General features: G+C 39.5%; 1 protein-coding gene across 2 annotated transcripts in view; it reads left to right on the plus strand.

The window, feature by feature from the left end:
- TPRG1 (tumor protein p63 regulated 1) overlaps positions 1–25,512 on the plus strand; it is a 199,357-nt gene that overhangs the window by 168,150 nt on the left and 5,695 nt on the right. For both annotated transcript variants that reach the window (XM_070582519.1, XM_070582518.1), the window contains exon 5: positions 22,101–22,254. In XM_070582519.1, coding sequence (XP_070438620.1) covers positions 22,101–22,254 — 154 coding nt within the window. The remainder of the gene's footprint in view (positions 1–22,100; positions 22,255–25,512) is intronic.

A 25,512-nucleotide genomic window follows, 5' to 3' on the forward strand; every position in this document is an offset into this window, starting at 1 on the left:
TATCATCATCGTCAGGGCTCAGTGAATCCATAATAGGTGCAATACATGTCATTGAATACCACATTTCAGAACTCCTTGTGTCAGAGGGCCATTTATTTACTAACTTATTGATAAGATTTCATTTGTTTGAATATTTTTCTAGAATTTGAATAAAAGTAATGTGTATAATTTCCCCATAAATATCACCACTTAAGATTCTCTAAAAAGAACGAGATTATAAACTTTATTGAATGTTATTAAAATGCTGAAGGGGTAATCTGCAAACGTAGTGACGGCAGACCTTGAATATGAGCACAAACGAGAGAGAGTGGAAGCCAATAGATGGGAAAAGAAATAAGAAAGACCTTAGAGCCCCCAGGCAGGTCAAAGGGCATTGTGAGTTTCCAGGGAAATATTTCCAATATCTGAGCAGTTAGCTCTGGGTGCTGATGAATTTAGAGAGGAGGTATTCAGAGCTGCTGGTGTTGCTTTACTGTTCTAAGTGCTATGGACATCACACTATCTGTCAGGACCAATGTTATCTTGGTTGAAGATGCTGGGTTAATGATGTCCAGAAAAATCACTGGGCTGTTGTAATAACTGTTTAAAATCTGAGCATTTTCAATGAGGAGTCAACTCTTGAAGCAGAATTCAATTGTGTTTATCTTTGTATATTTTCCCCCCAATTTAAGGTATGATTTTTAAAGGGAAAAATTTTTAAGTAAGAGTGTGGGAAAAGGTTTGTTAGAGAACTGAGTCTGTAATGATTAAATATGACTTTATCATTCAACTCTAGAATCATGGAAATTAATTAGCATTTTGATTTTAACAAAGTTTATATCAGAAAGAGTAACAAAGGGAAGAGAGACAGAGAGAGGGAATGACGTGTGTGTGCATATGTGTGTGTGTACACACATAAAGTTCAGCTAAATAATAAAAGTAGTTTTCAAAATATTTAGATTTGGACCAATAATATAGCTGCTTCACTTCATTTAAAAAATGAATAATATATTTTGTTTAACAAGCAGGTGCTGCTATTTGTGAAAAACTGAGATAACGAGATTTATATATTCTGTTTAGCTCTTTCTGGAATCTGCAGTGAGATTGCAGTGAGAAGTCAGAACCAAACTCCAAAGGTCAACATATATTGCAGAAAGAAAGGAATGCCTAATAGCACACAGGACTACTACAAAAACGTTACATACTATTCACCATATGATTTGCGGGTGATTTGCATATTTTTTTAGAAGGGACAAACCCAATCAACGCCATCATCACAAATTCCTAGTAACTGAGACACAGAATCAGCTATGTAAAGGGCCCTGGGGGTTCTGTATTCCACCTCTTCTTTCTTTTGCCAACTCTATTCTCCTTGGACTCTCTTCTCCCTTGTCCCCTTCTATCTTTCTTTTCTCTTCCCACTCAGCTGAGTCAGGGGCCCTCTTAGGCCTAACTTTGGGCAGAAGAAATCATTTTGAGCCAATCTGAACTTTCAAAACTCCTGAGTAGACTTTGTTATCATGCAGGAGCAAATTCACCTTTACAAGGACAGTTTGCTGCATGGAAGGAAGGAATTACTCAGCTGTTACTGCTTCTGTGCTCAAGCTGCTGATTTGTGTGCCTAATACTTTGGTTTTGGAAAATAAGCCGCTTAAGTGGTTTTGCAAAAGATTCCAGCTTGTTATGAGGTGGCTGAGTTTATGGGTACCTGTGTCTATTTGTGAGCATTTTTTTTTCCAACTCCAAGCATTTATAGAAAATTCTATCTTGTGCCACTCATCAATGTGCAAGGTAACTCTGAAAACTGAAAACCTAGGCTGAAAATAGTTGATTGGACCTTTAGCAAGTCTGGGGGCCCAGTGATAGGAAACACTCCACACCTGCATTTCTCCCCCTTGACTGTCTCCACCTGTATACCCCACAGGCATCTCAAACTCAACTCATTATCTTCCCCTCTATCTTATGCTTCCCCAACAAAACTGCTTCTCTTCTGTAGGCCTTTATTTATGAGGATGGCCTCATTATCTTCCCAATTATCCAGGCTTGAAAAACCTGTCATCTTTAACTCCTTCTTCTTCTCCAATCTAATCAGGTGGTCAGATTCTGTCAGGTCTATTTTTGCCACATTTCTCAAGCCTAACCCTTTCCCCGTCTCCTGTTGTAATCTTTCTTTGGGTCTTTATTAGCTCTCATTTCAATGATTATGGTGTTTTCCTCACTGTTCTTCAATGTCACGGTTAAGAGCCTGGACTCTGGAGATCTGTGCTGGTTTAAGTTCAAGTTCGGCCACTTACAGACTATATAGTCTAAAGACTATAGTCTATTCTCTTTCCTTTAGTTTCTTCATCTGTAAAATGGGGATGACGACAGTTTGTACTTCATAGGATTGTGAGGATTAATTGAGACTATCTGAAGTGTCTAAAACAGCACTAAATACATATTAAATACTATGAGATTTTTAGATCTTCCTGCCTCCAGTCTCCACCAGTCCTCAAATTCATTCGACTTAACGCTATCAGATTATCTTCTAAAAAAAACTACTCTGATCAATTCATCTATCTCCTCAAAATTTCACCAATGATGACATATTATCTATTTTTACTTCACAAACTAGATTATAAAAACTCTCAGGTAACAAAGAGTTGTGCTAGGGGCTATGAGAAACCACAGATAAACATGCCATATCTACCCGAAGTCTAAATTTTGACCAATGGTAAATGGTTTAGACTTTAGAATATTATTTTTGTGTTAAAATAAACCCATATAAATGAAATGCAATAGGAAACATAATTATATGATTTTAATGATAGAACAGGAGATTGCAAGTAAATTGTGTGTTTACAGCAAGTGGCCTTGGCCCTATGGCATTGGAAATATTCTACTGGCAAAGTATGAAAAGCAATAAGATACAACTTCATAGCTTAACTTATAAGCCTCTTTGCAGTATGGTCCCAACCTACTTTTCTAGTCTGTCCATTCCTAGATTCCCTTTATATAATTCATAACCACAGCAAATCAGACATATCAATATTTCCCATACATTCTCATCATTCCTCTGCCAGTGAGTGAACTCACATGGTCCCTTTCTCCTGAACTGTCCTAAACCATTCAGCCATCACCCGTCAACACTCACCCTCAATGCACGTACTTATCTTTGGTCTAAATTCATCCATCTCTTAAAGCCTAAGTCTTGATAATGAATTGATAGAGAGTGATGAAATAAGGAGAGGTGTGGAAGATGACTTGAAAGTTTCTTTCATTGAGCATCTTAATGTAGAAAGCTTTGTCTGCCCTGTTAGGGGTAAGTAGAACAAATGATATATTGTTTGTCATCAATGAAATCAGCAGTTCAGGAGGAGCATTTATGAGAGAACTGTTGGTTTCCTTTGGAAGGCATAAGACTTTGTGAAGGAAAATCTCCAAATGGTTCCAGGGCAGAGAGGCTTGGCCATGTCTGATTACAGACTGTTGTAGGTGAGAAGAGGTTTGGGATGAAGCCATTTTTGGAGAATGTTTGCAGATGTCTTTTGATTTGTATAGGCTGGAACTAAGTCAGGTGAACCCCCTCTCAAAATAGGGAGCACAGGTACCAACTTTGGGGTATTTGAGGAGTTTACTGGATGGGGAAGTTTTCTATGATTGTGTGACTGAATACTGAGACAATTGCAGTTTAGGGAAAAAATCCCTAGGTAGACCCAGTTACAGATGGAGATTTAACTTCTACACATTTTGTGACCTTAGGCAAATTGACGTTCTGGGTCATAGATCCATCATCCGACAAAATAGAAATAATAATGGGGATATATGAATCAAATGAGGTGATCTGTTTATATGTAAAGACATTGTAAATTTTAATGGAGGGGCTGGCCCCATAGCCAAGTGGTTGGGTTTGCTTGGTCTACTTCAGTGGCCCAGGGTTTCGCCGGTTCAGATCCTGGGTGTGGACATGGCACCGCTCATCAGGCCATGCTGAGGCAGCGTCCCACATGCCACAACTAGAAGGACCCACAACTGAAAAAATATGCAACTATGTACTGGGGGATTTGGGGAGAAAAAGCAGAAAAAAAATAGAAGATTGGCAATAGTTGTTAGATCAGGTGCCAATCTTTAAAAAAATATGAAAAAAAATTTTTAATGGAGTTTCCTTATCTGTGAAATGGAAATTATAATGTATCTCCACATAGGGTTATTTTGAGGATTAAGTGAGGAATTCAGGAAATCATTTGCAAAGTGTTTGAAAATATTATTCCAAAGGCACTATTAGCTAGCATTATTATCATCATCATTTTTACTATTCATATTCTACACCTATGAAACAATCTAATATTATTATGGTAGCATTTTGATTATGATTTTACCATAATTTATGGTTCATGGTTGTAAAGGGGTAGTGTCATGATTCCTTTAACCCCTCGGTAAAACCTTCATCTCAGAAGTTGAGTGCTTAATTATTAGAGAGTTTGACAATTATCTGTCATTTGCATAGTGTTTTATTTCAAAGTACCTTTATGAATATTGATTTCATTAATTCCTGATAACAGCCTTGATCATTCAGCTGAATTAGAGTGATAAATGCCAATTGGGAGATTGAGAAACTGAAGCTGCTACCAGCGAATCGGGTTCTTGTTGTCCCCCAGAGTAGAAAGCAAGAGAGACGACAAACAGGAGAAGAAAAGTAAAAGTTTATTAGCTTGTGCACAGGGAGGCATGAGGGAGCCAGTGTGGAAAGGAAAGGGGCAGGTGACCAGCTTGTTAGGGAGCGGGATTGTGAGGCTTTTATTAGGTAAAGGCTGAGGAGGAGGGCTTTGTCATGGCTTGTAGAGGCAGGGTTTTTCTTGCACTTGTGCTGTTGTTTGACATGCCACCTCATGTGTTGCATGTATCATTAGCATGCTAGCTCTCCACCCCAGGAGTGATTTTTACTATGCTAATGGAGCTAGGGTCACCTTCAGTCAACTCCTGGGTGCAAGGGTGCACGCGTAAGCCCGGAAAAGTCCAGAGGCTGGGTACTGTGGATCTTGGTGGTCTCTGTCTGATTCTTAGCTTGCTGATTGGTTAGAGGCCTTCTCTTACTAGGCCAGAGTCCTTGCAGATGGCCATGGCTTATTAGGCTGGTTCCTGTCTCAAAGCTGGGGAGCATTATTTTTTGATGATGGTCACAAAACAAGCATATGGTGGTTACAGTGGACCCCTCTGGCTACTGCAGAGCCTTCCCAGAGGTCTGGCTATGCCTCAACTTACCCATGGCTGCCATTTCAGGTGTGCTTCTGGAGGACAGTAACTAAAAGAACACAGATACCTTCTAATTCTCCAGCCAGCAAGCAATGTTCAAGCATGAAGTAGGACTTGCTGACTGCTTCTCAAATTCACTTTTTAAAAACTGTGAAAATATCTCTCCTGCTTTTCCTTGATGATTTTGAATATAATGAGAAGATGTAATTTGTTCGAAAACTTTCTGCAGCATCACTATAGGAGCTCCAAAAAGGGAGTTAAAACTTCTGCAATTGCAGGATTTACAACAGAATATTAAGAGTGATTATCTCTGGGTGGTGGGATTAGATGTAATTTTCTTTATTTTTTGCTTTTCTGCTTCTCTGTACTTTCTTCTTGTTCCCTCCCTGCCCCCTTTTAAATTTTATGTAAAAAAATCACAGTTATATTTGGTTAACTACAGTATCACATTTTGGAACTGGTAAATGTCTCCTCCACTTGCCACCTGGGTGACCTTGGAAAACTTCCTTCACCTCCCTGATTCTCAATTTCCCCCTCTATGAAATAGGAATAATAATAGTAATAATAATAATAACAACACATAGCTCATAGGGCTGTAGAGGGATTAAAAGAAATAATGTAAGGATCCTGGCATATGATAGATCATCAATTAATATTCTACCACCAACCTTATCTCTTCTTCTCTACTCTTCAAACTTATAATGGTTTCAGGCCAGAAAACAATTTTGGTGGTAATTCTAAATTCTGTGTGGAATAAAAGATTCACATTTGCAAAAATAACTAAGAGAAAACTTAAAGGGGATGAATTATACCAAATCTCAGTTGTTTCCTACATGTCCTTTGGTGACCAGCTCTTACAAGATATTGTCTGTCAGCAAGGAGCAAAGAAGTCTGGCCAGATTTTCACAGAAGGAAGGTTAGGGAGCACCGTTTGCACAGACAACCTGAGATGTGAGGGGATGGATGAGCGCAGCCTCTGCAGTGTGGAGTGTAGAGCTACCTTCGGGGGCAGGCCAGAAGTCAGGCATCCTAGAGTCCTACGTCTGCTTATTTTGGCCCCTGTTCAGAACACACCACCTAATAGAACCAGCAGCCTCTGTTTCAGAGCTTGGGCTTGGTTTTGCCAGCTCTCTAATTGGTTTATGTCATTCATTAGGAATTTCTTGTCTCTAAAGTTGGCGACTTGAAGTCAGATCGTGAGGAGAGATTCTGTACCACTCATATCTGTTTTGTTGTTCCCCAGGTTATAAACAAGGTGGTGTGGGGGCTCCTCCGGCAGTGTCTTTAGCTTGGCTCCCAACTTCCACAGAGTTGGAGGCCTGGTCTGTTTGGATGGGAGGCCCTCACCTTCCACCTCCACCTTCACAAACTGGGAAGGGCCCTGGTGGCAAATGCCTACGGGGACCAGCCACTTTCTTCTTTCCTTCTGTACTTAAAACAGAAGGCCTCCTGATCTGGGGTGTGATAATTAAAGAGCTCTTTCACTCCCGGAGAGGATTTGGCAGAGGTTAGGTGGGGAAAGATGTGGCAGGAAAGGGAGCAAAGAAATGTCAAGGGTGGGTTTGCTATACCACAGACTTCTCAAACTCAGGAGGCCCGGGAATAAACTCATCTCCCTCCAGACCTGCATTGACTGCTCTGGTTCAGGGTACCCCTGTCTTCTCACTTGCTGAGGATGAAAACCTCAGGACCATAGAACAGTTGAGAGAAGGGTGTGCTAAACAATTTTTCAAGAATATTTCCATTGAGATCAAGCCTTCAACTCTGAGGTCTACCTCGTTCTCCTTTTTATTCTCCTTGTCACTACCTTGATCCAAGTCTCATGATTTCTCCACATAGAGGCTCCTAACTGGTCTCCCTTTCTTCCTACTCCCTAAAATCCATCCTGCCTCTCAAGTTCTGACGATTTACTCTTCATAAATCAAAGCCATGGTCAAGGTCAGATCTCTCCCCAGCCCCCAGTTGTTTATAGGATAGTGTCTTACAAGATAAGGATAAACTCCTTAGCCTAGTTTTCAATCCCTTCTATTACCTGACTCCAATCTATTTGTCCAGCCTCTTGGTTGACCTCTCCTGTGTATACTAGGTTTAAATCTCACTGGAACACTCAACAGTTTCTGCACATTGGTTCACAATTTCTTCTGGGAATATGATATGAAGTTCTCAGAACAAGGGGTCGCTGGATATATAGAACACGTGAATGTCTCTTTCTCAGTTTACCCTTCCCAGCAGATGGTTCTGCCCATGGAGGACTGACGGTGATTTTGAAGACTGAAGTTTAGGTTTCTAGAGAATGATAAAAGCAAAGATAATTTGGGATCCAGTATTGAGATACTGCATCACCTTGGCAGTGATATGTAAGATCCTATAGATGGGGGAAAAAAGAAAAAGAAAAAGCAAGCCGTTTCTTGGAACTAATTCTAAATTATGTAATAACTAAATTGATGGCATAATATCACCATAAAAGATAATAAAATTTGTACTTGAGGTCCCTTTTACTTCTTGAGTGGAAGAGAACGAGCAAAGGTAGAACTGAACGATAAACCAACATTATTGAAACAATCTGCAGCCTACAAGATTTTTGTGATGAGTTTGGCTGGGGAAAACATACTTCCAGCCTGTGTCTATCCACTTTGGAGAGAGGGGGAGTGGGCTGTGTATCTTGGGGGGAAACGCATAGGCCCTGATGTCAAATAGACCAAAGACAATACTTCACTGCTTTTAAGTAGGCTCTTAAATAGTCTGTGTTTTGATTTCCTCCTAAATATAGAAAGTAGTATCTGCTTTGTAAGATTGCTGTAAGATATGTCAACAATGAATGTAAAGTGACTAATAAATAGCAACTATGTTTCTTGTCATACCAGACCATGACTTACCAAAGAGAGTTTACTGCATGAAAAATCTGTGCTTCCTTGCAGAACATGAATGCTCTCCTTTTCTATGCCACCTCTAGTCACTCAACACACACACCACACACGCACACACACACACACACGGGGGTGAGAGAAAGACAGAGGAGAGAATTTTTCCTTCACTCTAGAAAAGAGAAGAATTTGTTAAAAACTTTAAGCTCAAGGACAATACTCAGTATTCATCCCATCTAGGGTGAAAAGTAGAAAAACTCCAACACTTTTCCACATTCATGCCTTTATATTATGTCCTTCTATTTGGAACAACCTTTTTCTGCATCTTTGAACGCCTGCTTCTTATCCTTTCACGTTCCAATTGCCACATTTTTCCGGTATTTACTGCTCCTCGAGTCAGTGGTGGAATCTCCTCTGCTTCTCTTTCCATGGTTTTCTCTCCTGTATTTCTTAGAACACTGACATTTTTCCTAGTAGACTGAGCAACCTGAATGCGGAGGAATTTCCTTGTTATCTCCGATGAATGCTGCCTGGGGCAGTGTTTTGAGCATAATTCCGCTGAGCACACACTTATTGAATGAATAATATTGTTGCTAAGATAGAATTCAACACTTACATCTTTCAAACTACATTGTCTCTCTGGCTTTAAATGAGAATTCATTTTTGTTTAGTATTCAGTACTTAGTTAATATAAACTCTATTGGGCATCACTCAGATTGCAAAAAAGGCCTTGGTCTCTTTGACCTTTAAATTATTATGAAGAAGCTCCTTTGATATTCCAAGACTTGTTTCTTCACTGCTCTCTGTAGAAATATGTGGGGATATGCTAGAAGAAGGCTTCAGTTGTACCCGAAGCATCTTTAGGGGATTGTACATACGTGCAAATTTTAATTTCAATGATTAGAAGTTCCCACGGGTGCAGGCTGCTGTACTAGGCACGATGCAGGATTAATTAAAGACCGTGCTCAAACTTCATCTTTATGGCTCTTACAGGCTTTTCGATAATGCTTATAATGCAAATAGAATTAATTTTGCCAGACACTGAAATGATCTGCCACCTTCTAATTATGTTGTGGGAAGATGATTTATTTGTTTTCATTTTAAAACTTTTTTTTTTTTTTAACACTTAAGCCATTTCTTAAGCTTTGGCCAGCATAGGAGATCAATCTATCAATTGATCTATCTATCTATCTATCAATCATCCATCTACCTATCTACTTATCTATCTATCTGTTACCTGTTTGGGGCTCTACCTCCCTTGATCCAGGAACTGTTTCTAAAATGGAGGTACATTTTATGATGAGCTGGTGATTCAATGCTTGTCTTACCAGGATATAACATATTCAATTCCTTTTACTCTTGCCATAAGCATTTAGCCTAAATAAATCATCGAAAGGGTTTGTTTGTTCTGCCTTATAGTTTCCTATCAAAAGCTTCTTTGTGAAAGATCGGGTGCCACAGGTAGAATTTAACTATGAGCTGTATTTTCCATGTCTACTTTCTCCAAAAGTCCATTTGAAAAATTAACTCTTCACCATGTGTTTTAGCAGCAGCAGGTGTGAAAAAGACTTAGAAATTAGAAAGTGTTTTTGATGGTGGACTCCAGGTGAGTCGCTAATGTTGCTGTTGGCCAAGTTAGAAGATACACAGCCTCTACAAGGAAGGAGGAGGCTGTCGTGGCATATTCCACAGTGACTGGATCACTCTTGCAGTGTTATTTTCCTTTCTCAGCCACATACCTTATTAAGGACATTGGAAAACTAGAACATGTTCAGAAGAGGGTAACCTGGCTGGTCAGGGAATTTTGACCTTGTCAATTGAGAAATGGTTGAAGAAACTAGGTGTTTGTTGTTGTTGCTGTTACTTTTTAAACTAAAGCTATATATAGAGAGAGAGAGAGAAAGAGAAATTCTATGATAAAAAGTTGTGTCACTGTAAACATTTGAATATCTTCAAGCAAACCTAACACAAGTCTGTTTTCCTTTTTTTGGGGTGAGGTAGATTCACCTGAGCTAACATCTGTTCCAGTCTTCCTCTATTTTGTATGTGGGATGCCCCCTCAGCATGGCTGATGAGTGGTGTAAGCCCACCCCTAGGATCCGAACTCATGAACCTGGGCCACTGAAGCAGAGCACGCCGAACTTATCCACTACCCCAGGGGGCTGGCCTCATAAGTCTGTTTTCTTAATGAAAAATAGATTTTCTTGAAGACCTGTCTGATAATTCCATTATATGATTGGAAAATTATATGATAAGATAACTGAATTGCAGCCTTTGGGTTTTGCCTTTAACCATAGATCACCAATAGAATTCTCTTCTCTTAGAGTCCTGCCTTGCATTCAGGTGCAAACCATTGTGCCTTCCAACAGCCACCCAAGACCCCTGCCCTAGTCCCACATTATAGACAGCCCTTCTTTGATCCTTACCTAGCTGTGCCTATCTCCACAGGGTGAAGAGCCCTCAGAGCAAGGGGCTATGCCCACCCACCACTGGTGCCCCTTCCCCCAGCTACTTGTTACAGGACCAGGGGCATCAGGATCACCTGGGAGCTTGTTAGAAGTACAGAGTCCGGAAGTACTGTAGTCGTCAGGACCTACTCCACCAACTAAATCAGAGTCTGTGTTTTAGCAAGGTCCCCAGGTGATTCAAATCTGCATTAAAGTATTTGATTAAATTAATTTTAATTAAATTGTCGAGCATTGTTCTGGACCATGCTCTGGGTCCCTGAGATCCTAGAATTCCTTGCCCAAATGACCCTGCATCTGCTTTCAGGGCCTTTGTGGGCTCTTCTATGGATTTATCCTTCCCAAAACATACCATGCAGCCAATGGACACATACTTAGGCCTGAGGGGTGACCAAGAGGTGACCATTTGGGGAGAGGCTTGTGGAGGGAGCTTGGAGATGTGGGCTGATTGTTCTTACCCATGTATGCAAAGCTGCCACACTGGGGAACAGAACACCAGATTGAAAAATAAGTGGGAGGATCCCAGGTCTCTATCTGTCTTGTTGCTCTAGGCCTGGGAGGAAATATAAAGCTCTGTGGTAGAGGTAAGTCTTAAGTAAAAACAAAATAATAAAACCCCAAGCTCATATATATGCAAAGCAATACTATTGCAACACGATGATAAATCAGAAACCCCAGGTAAACCCTAGCTCACTTACCCTAAAGCAAATATACACTGTGGAATGTTGGTGAATCAGTTCAATTTCAGGAAATGTCTGGAATTTCTTAACTTTGCACATAGCTTAGTATTTTACAGTATGTTTTTTCTTTGTCTCTCTCCGACACACACACCAAATCTATGATTTGGCAGTTTTTGGTGGATGCAAAAGAAGTTAGCAGGGGTGCAAGAGAATTCATAAATTTCTTTTCTTCTGGTTTACTTTTCAGAGCTCTGTTAAAGGAGTGTTTTAAACCCTTGATGAGAGATACCAGGCACTCTACATACAGCCCTACTAAGTTCTGCTAAGTAGGCATACTTATCTCCATTTTGCAAACGAGGACATAGACTATGAGGGTTAAAGTGACTTCCCCAAGATCATGTAATAAATGAAGCCACTGAGATTTGAACCCAGGTCTGCATCTTCTAAACTCTATGACTTCTTCTATGATATCAAATACCTCATAAATAACATGGGTTTTTTGTTGTCTGAATTTCACCTAAGATAGGTAGAATATAATCACTTTGGTCAGGAACGAAGGGGGCCAGTGAACACCCAGTCCTTGCTGAACAGTTTGAATGGCTCACATTGACCATGATCAAGAGGAAAAATGATGCTAACTGTGGACTATATCTGTGTCTGGAAGTTAGAGATGGACATTTTTGCTTTGTCCACATAACATATTATGTGAATTACTGTAAATAACCTTCCCCAGGGAATGTTTTCATAAACATAAAGGAAAAAATAAGTATATCAAATGGGATCTCTTGAAATTTACTCCATTTTAGATTCCTCCAAAGTGGGGAAAGCAAAGTGTTTGCAACCATAGCAGCATGATCCACGGGGAAGTGTTAGGAGAGAAAAGCTGGGTTCCCGCTCTGTCAGTCAGAGCCCTCTGTGCCCATTGCCTTCCTGGGCAGCCCTGGCTGTTTCCCAAAGGGCCATGGAGAGTTGGGCCAGAAATTTGTGGTAAATGGTCTCTCTGATTGCCCACGTATGTATTCCAGACCATCTACTCTCAATCTCCCTTGAGAGGAAATGGAAACAGGAGATTCAGAAAAATATTTTTCTCAGAAGAAGCTTTTTTTTTTTTTAACTTAGCTTTCCTGTGCCTGTTGAAACTTGGTTATTTGGGAGTGCTCAAAAGTAACTTCCTTTTAAGAGAGGAGTTGAAAATTTACACAAACCTGAGGCCAGTGTGATTTGCCAAATATCCAATTTATAATAGAGAGAGTTGCCTCAAAATTGTTTCCTTTATTGTGTGGCATTTTCCTGGGTAGCTTTGCAAGAGTTGCCCTCTCCTCTCTACACAGGAAGCCTCGTGGCACAGAAAGGCCCCAGTGCAGAGCGGGTTGCCAGCATCTGCAGCACAATGCTTTTGGAGCAGGATCATAGATTACCTGCATGCTATGGTACAGCTCCTCCTGTCCTGGGCATTTCTCTAAAAATCTCATTTTATGTATACCCTAAAATTGATCAAAGATTCCCCCATCCCTTTAAACAAACAGAAAACACTTTAAGAGCTCAGTTTTAAACAATGGAATTCAGAAATGTAAATTAATGAGAGACAGAAGCAGCCAGATCAATCTGGTCTGAGGAATGAGTATTTTTGTTTTGTTTTGGTTTGTACTTTTTACAGTGAAGGCTACAGGTCTACTCATTTAAAAACTGACCATGTGCTATAGAATAGATATGCTGGGGGCAACAGATTTGATGTAGGCATGGACCCTGTTCTTGAACAGCTCACAGTTCATTTGATGATATGTGAGAAGCATTGAGAGTAATTTCGTGTTGGTGAAATGATCGCAAATGCTGTAAGACAGGTTCAACAGGTTGAATTGTTTGGTGGGAGCCTTGAGGAGTTGTGGCTTGGAATACTGGAAATGAATGCTAGAAGAGTGCTGTGAAGGCCCTGAATGTCAGGCTTGGAAAGTGTTTCTGAAGTTAATAGGCAACTGGAAGCCCCTTTAGGTTTCTGAGCTGGTTGGATCAGCACTGTGGAGAAAGGAAGAGGGTAGATTAGTTCATGTCAAGAGAGACTATAAATAAAAATGCAAGCTCTACCGTGACTGTCTTTACCTAGGCTCTCTGGGAAACAAACAACTCGTTGGTATGTTTCTTTTCTTCCTTGTCATGTGTATCCATAGAGTACCATGGAATTTTGAGGAGTGATGGAACCAGAGAGACCTAAATTCTAATCTCAGCTCTGCCACTTACTACTTGATGGCTTTGGACCTTGGTTTCCTCATCTGTGAAATAGAGATTATAAACTAACCTTGTGAGTTTGTGGTACAGACTACAGACGATGATGGTAGAAGTCTTAGCACACTGCCTGGTACTAATTAGTCCTTGCTTTGGTTATGATAGATGACAACATTTTAAATATGCAAGTTTTCATTTACATGTAAAAATAGTACTTGTTCCTTACAGAAAATAAGCATTTCTGAAAGAAAAATAATTCCATCATTGTATCAATAGTGTTAATATTCTAGTGTGTTTCTTTCAATCCTTTAATATGATTCGCACGCAGCTTTAGTACCAGGCTAATGAACTGGAAAGGAAACAGGCTAGTGTTTTCCTTCTTGAGACTTCACTCCTTCCTGTTGGCAGATTTGCTTTGCTGTTCATAAGAGGAGAACTGGAGCTGACCAGACAGGCTCTCGATGCTCCCTTTCTCTTCCATCATTGCAGACACAGTCCTGCTCCAGACCTCTACTCTGAGCACTGCTAAGAGTAGCCAACTTCTGCCAGCAATGCCGCTAAGTGTCCTCTTTGTTGACCCACTTGCCATCTCCTATACCTTCTTTGATACCTTCAACTATAAGGGATTATTCCAACGTCCGAGTCCTCATTACAATTTATTGAGAAGAATTTCTCTGGACTTTACGGAGGAATGCTAGCAGGGATTTGCTGATAACGTTTCCACTCAGAGTAATTGTCAAATGTTGTGGGAGTTACATTCTGAAAGGTTTGAAGGAGGGATCAGAATGTGAGGCTCATTATACAGAATACGACAATGCCAGTCTACCAGAGTATGACTCTAAGAATGACAAAATTTCATGTCATCCTGATCAGTGCAAAGGAGGTAATCATTTTTAATCCTGGGATCACATTTATCTCATTCTAATAGGCATGGAGCTCCAAATGGACCTTCAAAAACATGAACATTTAGATGCCCTTGACTAAAGGAACCATACAGTTTCTTTTCCTTTATCTAAAAGTTATTTACCATCAACCTCATGGGATTAGCTCTCCATTTAAATGGCATCTGTGAAACCAAAGCTTCTGTTATATATAAAATGGATACATTTCCTTTATAGGAAAGGGCATGCCAAAGAGGGTTATTTTATTTAGTTATTTGCCCACAACTGCAACAGCAATGCTTTTCTAATTTCCCTGTCCATAGAAGTTTAGAAAAAGCAAATTAGAAGAGCTACTGGAATCAGGAACGTTGATAGCAGCAAGAAATGACAGCCTGATGGTGAGGGAAGAGGCAGATCACATAAAAGCTAATAAACTTACTCAAGAATCTTTTAGAGCTTGGGTAACTAGCCTTATTCTTTGTATACAACAGTTGACTTCCATAAAGGAGAGCACTGGAATATAGGAAACTATTATTAATCTAAGTAACGTTTTAGATTTCAGTCTCTGTTTTGGTAAAATTAGGGGGTCAAGGACTTAGGACATAAGTGATTAGTAATAAATGCCTTCTAGGTCTAAAACTTTGATTTGTGATGACTTTTATTGAGGCTTCAAAGAATTAGTTATTTTTAATATAATCTGTTTGAGAAAATAAGTATGTAAGTTTTAGAATGACTTCCAGCTAAATAATCCATTCATACCAGTTCTGGAAAATAAAATGTCTCTGTATGTTATTTAAGTGAAACCCAAAGGTAGGTAATCCTTGGCTCTGGGTTGGAAGTGTTAGGTTTTTGCATAGCTGGAGTATCCTCTAGAGAATATCTAATACAAGGCCTCCATTGTTTTATAAGAAGTATGTCTCAGTCCTTTTGGGCTGCTCTAACAAAACACCAAAGACTGAGCACTTATAAACAACAGAAATTTATCTATCGCAGTTCTGAGGCTAAGTCCAATATCCAGGTGCAGGGGGACTCAGTTTCCAGGGAGAGGCTGCTTTCTGGTTCATATATGGCACCTTCTCCGTGTATTCACGTAGTGGAAGAGGTAAGGGATCTCTCTGGGGTCTCTTATAAAGGCACTAATCCCCTTCATGAGGACTCTGCTCTCATGACCTAATCCACTTCCAAGGGCATCAGTTCCAAATTCTAGCACTTTGAGCATTAGGATTTCAATTTATAAATTTTTAGTGGAAACGAACATTCAGACCCTAACAAAGGGAAATAGAGGCCCAGAGATGATGTGCCCGGCTCTAAGCCACACAGAAAGTTAGTATCAGTGCTAGGATTAGACCCAGGTTTTATTCATTGCCAGTCCAGGGATGTTACTACCATAACATAGAACATTGTAAGAATGGAATATATGGCATTCAAATTCACAGGCATACTGACTTGGTCTTTGAATGTATTCATTTGCTCATCTTCATTAAGCATTTTATTTATTTATTAAGTGATTACTATATACCTGGCACTATCGGTGTCCATATTTATTTTAGCCTAAGTATCCGGGGCATGCGTGCGCGTGCACACCCACACATACACATTCCAACACTGTGAGTCACAAAATCTTAGGTTGGACCTTTGGTTTGGACCATAGTCTTCTTCACCTCAGCCTTGAACATGACCACCTCTAGAACAAGCACATCTAAAATTTTTTAAACAGATAAACATCTCTTTGAAGGACTTTCAGCCTGGGAGGTTCTATAGCCTTTTTCTATAACCTTTTTGTAATTATTGACCTTCATTTTCTCTGAGTTCTGCTTTTGGTTTAACTTGAGGTCTTTTGTTGTACAGTTTAAGATCATTTCTTCTTCTAGAAGAAGTAAGATAAAGCCTCAGCAACCCTCTGAGAATTTCTCATATTCATTAAATTATCCTTTGGCTTTGTGTTTAACCAGTATAACACAAATTATTTTGAGCTTTCAACACAGATATTAATTTATTGGGACAGAAAATGAGTTTAGAGATGATCTAGCTCAACTACCTGATTTTACAGATGGGCCCCTGGAGCCCAGAGAGAAGACAATGGTGCAAATTCCCCCCTAGTTAGTGGCAGATCTAGCCTTTGAATCCAGGCCTCTTAACTGTCACTCAGACTTCTTAACCATGGTACCTGTGAATTCTCTCTGTATGGACACTGCTGATCTGTTTTTACTTTATCACTTACCTCTCCCTCGAATAATATAACCCATAGAATTTCTTGGTTACTCGTGCCAGTAAATGGTTAATCTTCCTGAGCCCAAGGCCCTGGAAACTTCTGGGAGGAAGCCAGGTGAGCAAAGAGAGCAGATAAAGGCAGCACCTGCCGATGGGTTTGGAACAGCCCGGGGACATGGAGAGAATGTAAACACATTCTGCAAATCTTATTGTCTGACTCTGTGCCAGCGTCTTTTGGGTTCTTGTCATGGAAAATATTTCATCTGAGGTCATTCAATAAGCAAAGAAGCATTGAATACCCTCCAGGGTGCCAACTCAGTCCCCCCTTTTGTCCAGATTAAATAAGCAAGGAACTAACATTTCAGGGGCCTAGAAGGCCCGCCATTCAACAATACAGGCTGTAAGGTAGGGAGAAAAGAAACATGAAGAAAATAGATTGTGTTGTACTGAGCTGCTCTCTCCCCCTTGCTGCCCGCCCTCCTCCCCCGCGTGGCCTCCCTCTGTTTGCTCACCCATACTTACAAGCACACGCCCTGCGTTTAGAGCAAGAGTTAATGTCTGTGCTTCCTCATAAATCTCAGTTTGGTGCCTGGAGCTATGTTTTTAATTCTGTGGTGGAGCTTTGAGATTTGAGATGAGTAGAAAGGAGGGGCAGCTGACGGAGGTAATAATGGAAGCTGCCATTGCTGTTCTGAGGAACTTGGCATACTCATTTATTTCTCCTAACAGGCAGTTGAATGCCTCAGCCCAGCACCTGTGAAGGCCAAGATAGAAGGAGAGTGGGGAGTCAAAGGAAAGGAAGTTGGCTATCCTGTGTTACACAAAAGGATCCTTGGCATCTCTTAGAAGAAAGAAGAATGTGTGGAATGAGCAAATTAACCCAGACTGGTAGCTGGCTGCCATATTTTTTTAGTGCAGCTAAAAAAGAGTTCAAGGAGAGGCATCTTTTCCAACAGAAATAATTGCTCATCTTACAAAGCTTGTTATTGAAGAAACTCTTCCCTCCATTCAACTTGGAGCTCCTTTTTGTGTTGTTAAACCACGTTTATTTTTCATGATTGGGTCCTTCAGCACTTGTGTGGTAGTTGCTTCTGAGTAAACCTCATCAATATGCCTTTGCTTTTTTGGTGCAGTAGGCAAATCTTCTATTGGGCTGCTATGATCATTTAAGTAGTAATTGCTCAGGCCTTCCACCCTGGCAACAACTGTATTTGAGTAGAATTCTGAGTCTGAGTCACTGAGTAGAACATGTAATTATCATGACTAAAGGAAGAACTCTGATCTTTGAAAAGTCTGGTCCTCAGTTTATATATCTATAAAATGAAAAAATTGGAAACACACCTCTAAGGAGTGTTCCAACTAGACAGTCTAGGATCCTAAAATTCTCCGACTGTTATAAACCCCTTTCTTTCACCAAGTTCTTATAGGTCCTTAAGAAGTCCTTCCTCTACTTCTATGACTTTCTGTGCTGCTTTGAAATTTACCAGAAGTAAAGGGTACATTGCTCTTCTTGCTTCCACTATTGTGGAAATGGACGTCAGATCCAGCTGGTTTCCTTGAGGACAGAAAATGGGAACGAAATAATTTGTAATAGGTGACCCTCTACTTCTATAAGGTGACTTCTGTACCTCTTTGAGGTCTGGGAGGAGATGATAGTAAAATAGGCCCAGAGATTATCAGATGATGGGTTTTTGGAGTTCAGGGGTTGACTCTTACCCATTTCTCTACTTGTGACAATACACTGCACAGAGGACGTGTTAAACAAATGGTGGAATTGAAGGTAGACAACTTAGGAATGTTTTAGGGAACCACCTCTGAGATAATTTAAAAGATTATTGTCAACCTATTAGAAAAGCATTACAGAACTGTGCTTACTCAGTCTGAAGAAGAGAACTGAAGGGCAGGCTGAAACTATCTGAATGGAAGTCTCTCTGGTGGATTTAAGATTAAGTAAGAAATTATATACATCGAAACATTGATGGGATACAAGAGTTGAACACATAAGAAGGATGCTGGGACTCAGAATCAGGTGGAGGCAGAGTGATTGATAAGTGAAGACAAACATGGAAGATCCCAGCACCAACTCTCCTGAAAATGTGCTTCTCTTGTTTTGTCTCTGTCCAGTGATCACAGTGTTTCTCCTCCCACTGTTTATTCCATTCTATTAGTGGTTCTTGACTTGGTGATCTGAATAATCCTGGCTATGGTCTTTCTCTTATTTCCTGTTAACTACATCTATTTCTACCAACAAAGTTCAAGCAACTACTATGAGTTAAGTAAAATTTAAAAATATAAAGTCTTTAACAATACACAGTAGGCATTATGTTACATACCAGGCACTCAATATTTGCTGGTTGGACAATGCCTTACAGCTTACAAAACATTTCCTCATCCATTATCCTCTTATTTCTTTTAGAATTATTGTCACTTAAAGTTCAAAAAGGTGGTGTGAATTGCCCAAAGACACAGAGCCAGTGAAATCCAGGGTTTACACTGAGTATGATTTCAGGAAGAAAACTCCCAAATCATTCTTTGCTCCATAATTTGATGTTGGCATTTTTGCCTTGGGACTGTACTCCCATTCTGATTAACCCGACCATAGCAGCTAAGTGAGAAAGGCCCAATCTTCTTACCCTGACAACATAACTTTTTTGAAATTTCCCCTTTCACTTCCACTTCTGCTTTATTTTCCTGCAATCTCATAATTGCTAATATTGAGTATATATAAAAAGCTGCAGTTACTTTTGAGACAGATTTTCTTTCTGACCTTTAGCTAGGATCCCCGGGCAGGCTTTTTGCCCACAAATGAGGGTAAGCCTCTTAGGGCAATTCTTTGAACTCTGTGCCTATTGTATATAAGCTGTGTTCTATAATGGAAGGGCCTTAACTTGGAATATATTTTGTAAGGGTAGCCTAGAACTGTGAAAAGACCACTAAACGAGGTCTTGGGAGACCAGGGCTCTTACCAGCTCAACTCTGTCTGTAGTGATACTTTGGGAAATCTCTAGTCCTTTGTGAGTCTCAGTTTTCCCATCTCCAGAAAGGTGGCACTGGGCTAGAGCTTCCAAGAGCCCTTCTAGCTCTGACATTGTATAGTTTATGAACCTTAAACCATTATTCCACTATATAGTGACTGGTTTGTGCTTTTACATGTTTGTGAAATATCATGGCAGGTGCTAAAGGTCCGTAGGAGTGATTGGACGTTACTTGATATAGCCTTTGCAGCAGAGGATGTCTTTTGCTCAGGGGGGCACATTTGATATCTCCAAACCAAAGAAGCCATAACCCAGAGGCTTCTTACAGGTTGAATGCTAGTAGCATGATGACCATAGCTGTCTATTCCATTTACACAGAGTTACTGAGGTCATGGAATGGCACCACATGGAGACACTCTAAAGAACTTATGGGGAGACAGATTCAGAAACAAAAATGAACTTGCCTACAATCACACAGCATTAAGTGTCAAAATCAAGATTCAAACACAGGACTACCTGACATTCTATTCATTGCGTCTTTTTACTCCACTCTATTCCTTCACATGCCTTCTCTCAGGGTAAGCACAAACAACTGTTTAATAAAGCATTCCTGGTCATAAAGGCATCTGTACTCTCCACAATAGCCCTTATGACATTTGACAGAAGGTAGACTTTCATAGCACTCGATGCTAAGGGCTTTACTGAGAAGCACCACCTTAGTTTTACCTTTGGAGACACTACTTAGTTCTAGATTTTTCTTCCCAGCTATCATCCTGAAGTGCAGGAGAGAAGGTTGGCTGAACTTGTACACTTAGAGGTATACTACGTCTCTGAGAAAGGTCATTGCCATGCTCAAATCGATTCGTTATTTAGAAATAGAGTCCCTCTTGAATTTCCTTCTTAAACTTCATCTGAGGTTTCCCTAAGGTGAAAGAATATAAAATGTTCTTATTAGAGAAGTTATCTTGGCAGATTTTCATCCCCTTTGGATAAAAGCAAAATTGCACTCAGCACATAAATTGACATATGAAGCAGTAAATAATTCCATTGTGCAAGTTGTTTTAATGGACTCAGGCCAGAATGCTCCATTAACCAGCATGCATAGAATATTCATTGAGCTTAGGGCTTATTACCAGGCCAGAAAAAAAAAATGAAGGAAAGTACAAGGGGGATGAAAAATGTCAGTATAGCAGCTGAGAAGGTGAGGGGTTAGAAAAGCAACTTTAGAGGTATGTACAATATTTTTCTTTTCCTTCTTTTTTTTTTTCTTTCTGGGCAAAGGATTAAGTGCAAAAAAGGTTGGGTGTCAGCTTTCGAATATAATCGTCAAAAAATCTGAGAACTAAGTAGCAGAATGTATCAGGCTGATTTCATACTTTTCCTTTTGTAAGAAGCTCAGGAATCAGACAACTGGGGAGAGGGGTCTTATATGCATATGTGTGAGATTGTGTTTATACGCATCTCTACATAGATAAAGATTCAGAAACCACAATAGCATTCCCAAAGCAATCGTTCCTTAATACAGGAAGTGACAGCTTTGTGAAGGTACCACAATTAAGCTCTAGTTTTTCATTCTAGATCCCAGGATTTAATTTCTAGAAGAAATGAGACCTCTGTAGTGTTCCATGGAGCGGTTTAGAATTACAGGCAACTTAGTTTTAAAGCTTGTTGAATACAAAGCACCTGAGCTGGGCTTAACCTCCAGGGATCTCTTTACATTCAGAGATGTCTAAAACCACAAATCATGAATTCTGATGGGCACATGCAAAAGAAGAGGCTACAGAAATTGCAATTTTGCTATTCAATGTGGCCATACTCCCCTGCCACAACTTCCCTCCCACCACTCTCAAGCTGACTTTCTCTTGCTCTGTATTTGGTTTACCAGATGACCAGGCCTGGGCTCTATCAGAGAGTGGCTGCCTCCCACATTCTGTGGGTTAGGACTGTGAATTTAGTGGGAAAGGGTAGGCTCAGTCTCTCCACGAGCATGGACGTGTCTGTTGCTGCAATTTCACTGAATAGAATGTGTGCAGAGAATAGAGAATCATGAGATGTAGAAGCTGAGGTCACAGGGAATTTTGAACTGATCATTGTCCCTCTTAAAGATCATGTGTACCCTCCTATTTGGGAAGTCCCATGTCTTTTCTCCGTTATTTATTGCTTGTGCTTACTGCTTTGTGGAAACTATTGTTGTTGTCTCCTTTCTCCTTGAAACTATCTCCCACCATGACTGTTTCAGTTCCTGTCCCACCACTTTGACTCTTCCTTCTTCCTTTCTCTTCTAACTCTCACCATCAGAATGTCGTTATGAGATCAATATGCACATTTCCAGCCCTGGCCTCTGTCCTGAGCACCAGAGTCACATTTCCAAGGAGGCATTTTCCACATAGAACTCTCAACAACACCTTGAACTCATCATGGTTGAAACCAAATTTATCCTTTTTTTCTCACCTCCTAAATTCCTGGAACAGTTCAACTAGTTGGTAGGTAAACCACTTATCCCAGCATCAGTATAAAGGCTGACTGAGATATTACATTTCTTTTCCACCCTTTTCTTTCTGTCTTAATCTAAAGGAAAACACTTTTCTTGTAGGCGACAAGGAGAAGGCCTTAGGATCTACTGGGGGAGTCCGGAGCAGCAATCCCTACTGTCCCGCTGGAACCCATGGTCCACTGAGGTGCCTTATGCTACCTTCACTGAACACCCTATGAAATACACCAGTGAGAAGTTCCTTGAAACTTGCAAGGTAGGAGGCAGCTTGGGCATCATTCTTAGATTAGCTTTGTTGATGAAGTTTTATGCTTCTAAAACATGTACTGATTTTTAAAAAAAGATACAACCAGGGGTTTCTACAGGTAAAAACTTTGATAGGCTTATAGAACTTTTTTGTAGTTAACAGTGGAGCTGTTTTATATATGAAAAAATATTAATATTTATATTAACCATATCATGCTGTTTCCTCCTTGCTAATTTCTTAGTAAGAGATTATAGTGTAATATTGTTTAAAAATTACAGTGCTTATGTTTGTCTGACTGTGTTTATTGCCCACGGGGTTCATATAAATTTCAGTATATAATTAAATTCTAATTATTTTATTCAGAGAGGGAGTGTGGAATAGTGTGAAGTATGAAATCAGATATGGTTCTGTGGTTGTGTTTAAGACTTTAAACTTGGGCTTTGATAATCTCATCTCTAAAATGTACCCTACCCTTCTTCCCGACCTCATTGGACCATTGTAAAGTTAAGTGGGATACTGTGTATATAAATGCTCCATAAATGTAAGGCAATTGACAGTATTTTTGCCTTTAAATTTCATCTCCCCAAGTAGATTCTAAATTCACCAGTGGCAGGGAGAGTCCCATCTGCTATTCTTTCATCTTCCCAAGGAAAACTTAAGCAGTGCTAGGACCCTGTAAGTAGTCAGGAAGTAAAACAGCTGGAGCAGTACATGCAATGAAAGATCAACCTTTATGTTTTCACCAAGCCAGATACACACATACAAGCGCGCTCATAGATCTAGAAATTCTTACCCTCTCTGTCCTTTCTTTGTTTACCTCTATATGCTGGCATTCACTGCAGAATATCTCAACTCTTCATTTGCTATAAATTCAAAACGTGGCAGTCTGCATCTAAAGTCTTCTGAGGTTGGATGGCATATGTTACATTTCTTGCAGTGTTTTAAACACACCTATTCATTCAAGTGTATATGGATATGTATAAACACATATTTTGACTTGATAAGTCCCCTATTCTAAAAGGAATTTGAGGCCAAATATATGTGATTAGAGGCTGTATGGAGTCTTTATTCCCCTTAATATACATAGATAGAGTTGGCTTGAATCCCATTCTACTCTCAGGAAAAGTCAACCATCCTCTCAAGATTTATGCAGATGTCCTTAGGAGCATATGGTCTCAAGGATTACCTCTGACTCCAAGTTATTGCAAGCACTAAATTAGTTCATTATATGGATCATGTTGTTACTCTTCATGTGATACTCCTATTTCACAATACCTCAACCCAAGCATCAACATCAGCCACTAGCCTGATTCTTTACCACCCAAAGTCAACAATAATAAAGCCAATAAGAACAATATAACACTTACACAAAGGCATTTATTTGAGAGTAGACTTATTGAGAGCTTCCAGAGGATAGAGTGGGAGTTATATCATAATAATGCCCCAAATTGCAAATGGAATATTAGCTATCCCTGTTTTTAAAAGATCTTATTAATAATAATACTCTGACGCATTGCTCCATTACCCCCTCTCCTCTCTTCTCTGTCCTCTTCTTGCCCCTCCTCAAACTCCTGGGTTTTTTTTCTTATTAACAGTGCAGTTTATCTGTTTCTTTTTTTTTTTTAACACTTGTTACTCCAACTGAAAGAGCTTAATAATGTATTTTTCCAAAGCCATTTCTTCCTTTAAAATAATATATATTTTTGAAGTAACAGTAATTGTATTTTATTGTAAATCCAAATAAACAACAATTGCCTTGGCTATTACATTCATCTCTTCCTGGACCAAGTCTTCTCTTATTCCTCATACCTGTTGCATTAAGTACTGGTTCTCTGAGTGTCCTTTGCTAGGAGTTCAGGTTGAAGGATTAAAGAACAAATTCTATTAACTGCAGAGAAATGCCACTGCATTACTCTAATACCTGATAGTGCTTTGTTTTATTCTGTTACATATAGATATATACAATCAAATAATTTTAAAAGGAAGATGAAAAATAAAATATCAAAAGGGGGATGGAATAATTAGTCGCCAAATACCCATGAATACAGTTAGTAGACTAGAGTATTAAATTTTGCCCAAGCATTCCTCTTAGCCAAGGCTAAAAGGGAAACTTTTGATGTTTGTATAGTTCTTGTTGGATGGAAAAATAGTAGGTGTGTGAGTGCGCATGTAGCACACGCATGCATGGGCATGAGCTCGAAGAATCGTTGGCTGGTTGGTTGGTTGGTTTTCAGTCAATAAAACTACATTGTGGATCTGTTAAGTGTGTTTCTTCTAAGGCTTTTCTCCTTAAATTATTCTTCCCAAATCCCTTTTTTTTTCGTCCCTGGCAACAGAATGGCACTTTCATTTGCCAAGTGATTTCTTATTCAAAGGCCACCCCATGTCCCAGCTCTCTAGGAAAACCAGTAATCTCCATCTGGGATGTGAGATGATGAGTGCTCTGATCCAGTTCTTTGAGTTTCAGTTTCTCTTTTTTTGTTGGTTTTTGTGTCACAATATTGTTTGCGTTTAGGACATTTTCCAAGATTGGCTTTGATTAATACCCAGTTATATTAATGTGAAAAAATAAATAGGAAGAAAGATAATTCTGGGCTTATGGAATCCCTTTTATATGAATATTTTGGCATAACGTAAGATTTTACAAGGGTGATATAAACTAGTTTTTCCGTTTCCCTTATGGATGAAATAGGAAAAAGTAGAAGAATATGGTGGAAACGCGTAACTAAATCAAATGCCTGAAGCAATTTAATTCAATTTAGCAAACCCATTATGGCGCAGGAGAGGAAATCATGTAGAACTGAGTTACACACAGTAAAATTTTTCAAATTATTTACAATCTAATGGAATGACTTATTACTTAAGAAATCCAAAGCTTTTTTTACTCAGAGACTTTTCTTCTACAGCACCTGGAATCTCTTTATTCAACAAGTATTTTCTGACACCTACGTAGTGAAGGTATTATGATTATTGTTAAGGATACAAACCTAAATGAGACAAGATTCTTATTTTTGTGAAAGGCACTGCTTAATAGAGGGGGCAGATAAAAATGCAAAGATGGCATTGATTTTATTTGACTTTATTAATACAATTAATAACAATTTAATTTGGCATTGATTTTATTATTATAAGACATAAAAGTAATCTTGTGTAATATTATGTAATTGTATTTTGTATTTATTGATTACAGTTTGCACGTTTTCATGTAATTCAACTAACAAAAACCCTGTGAGGTCAGGATAGCTATCTCTACTGAAAAAATGAGGG

The sequence above is a fragment of the Equus przewalskii genome, chromosome 18 (genome assembly GCF_037783145.1).
Source record: "Equus przewalskii isolate Varuska chromosome 18, EquPr2, whole genome shotgun sequence".
Classification (NCBI taxonomy): Eukaryota; Metazoa; Chordata; class Mammalia; order Perissodactyla; family Equidae; genus Equus; species Equus przewalskii.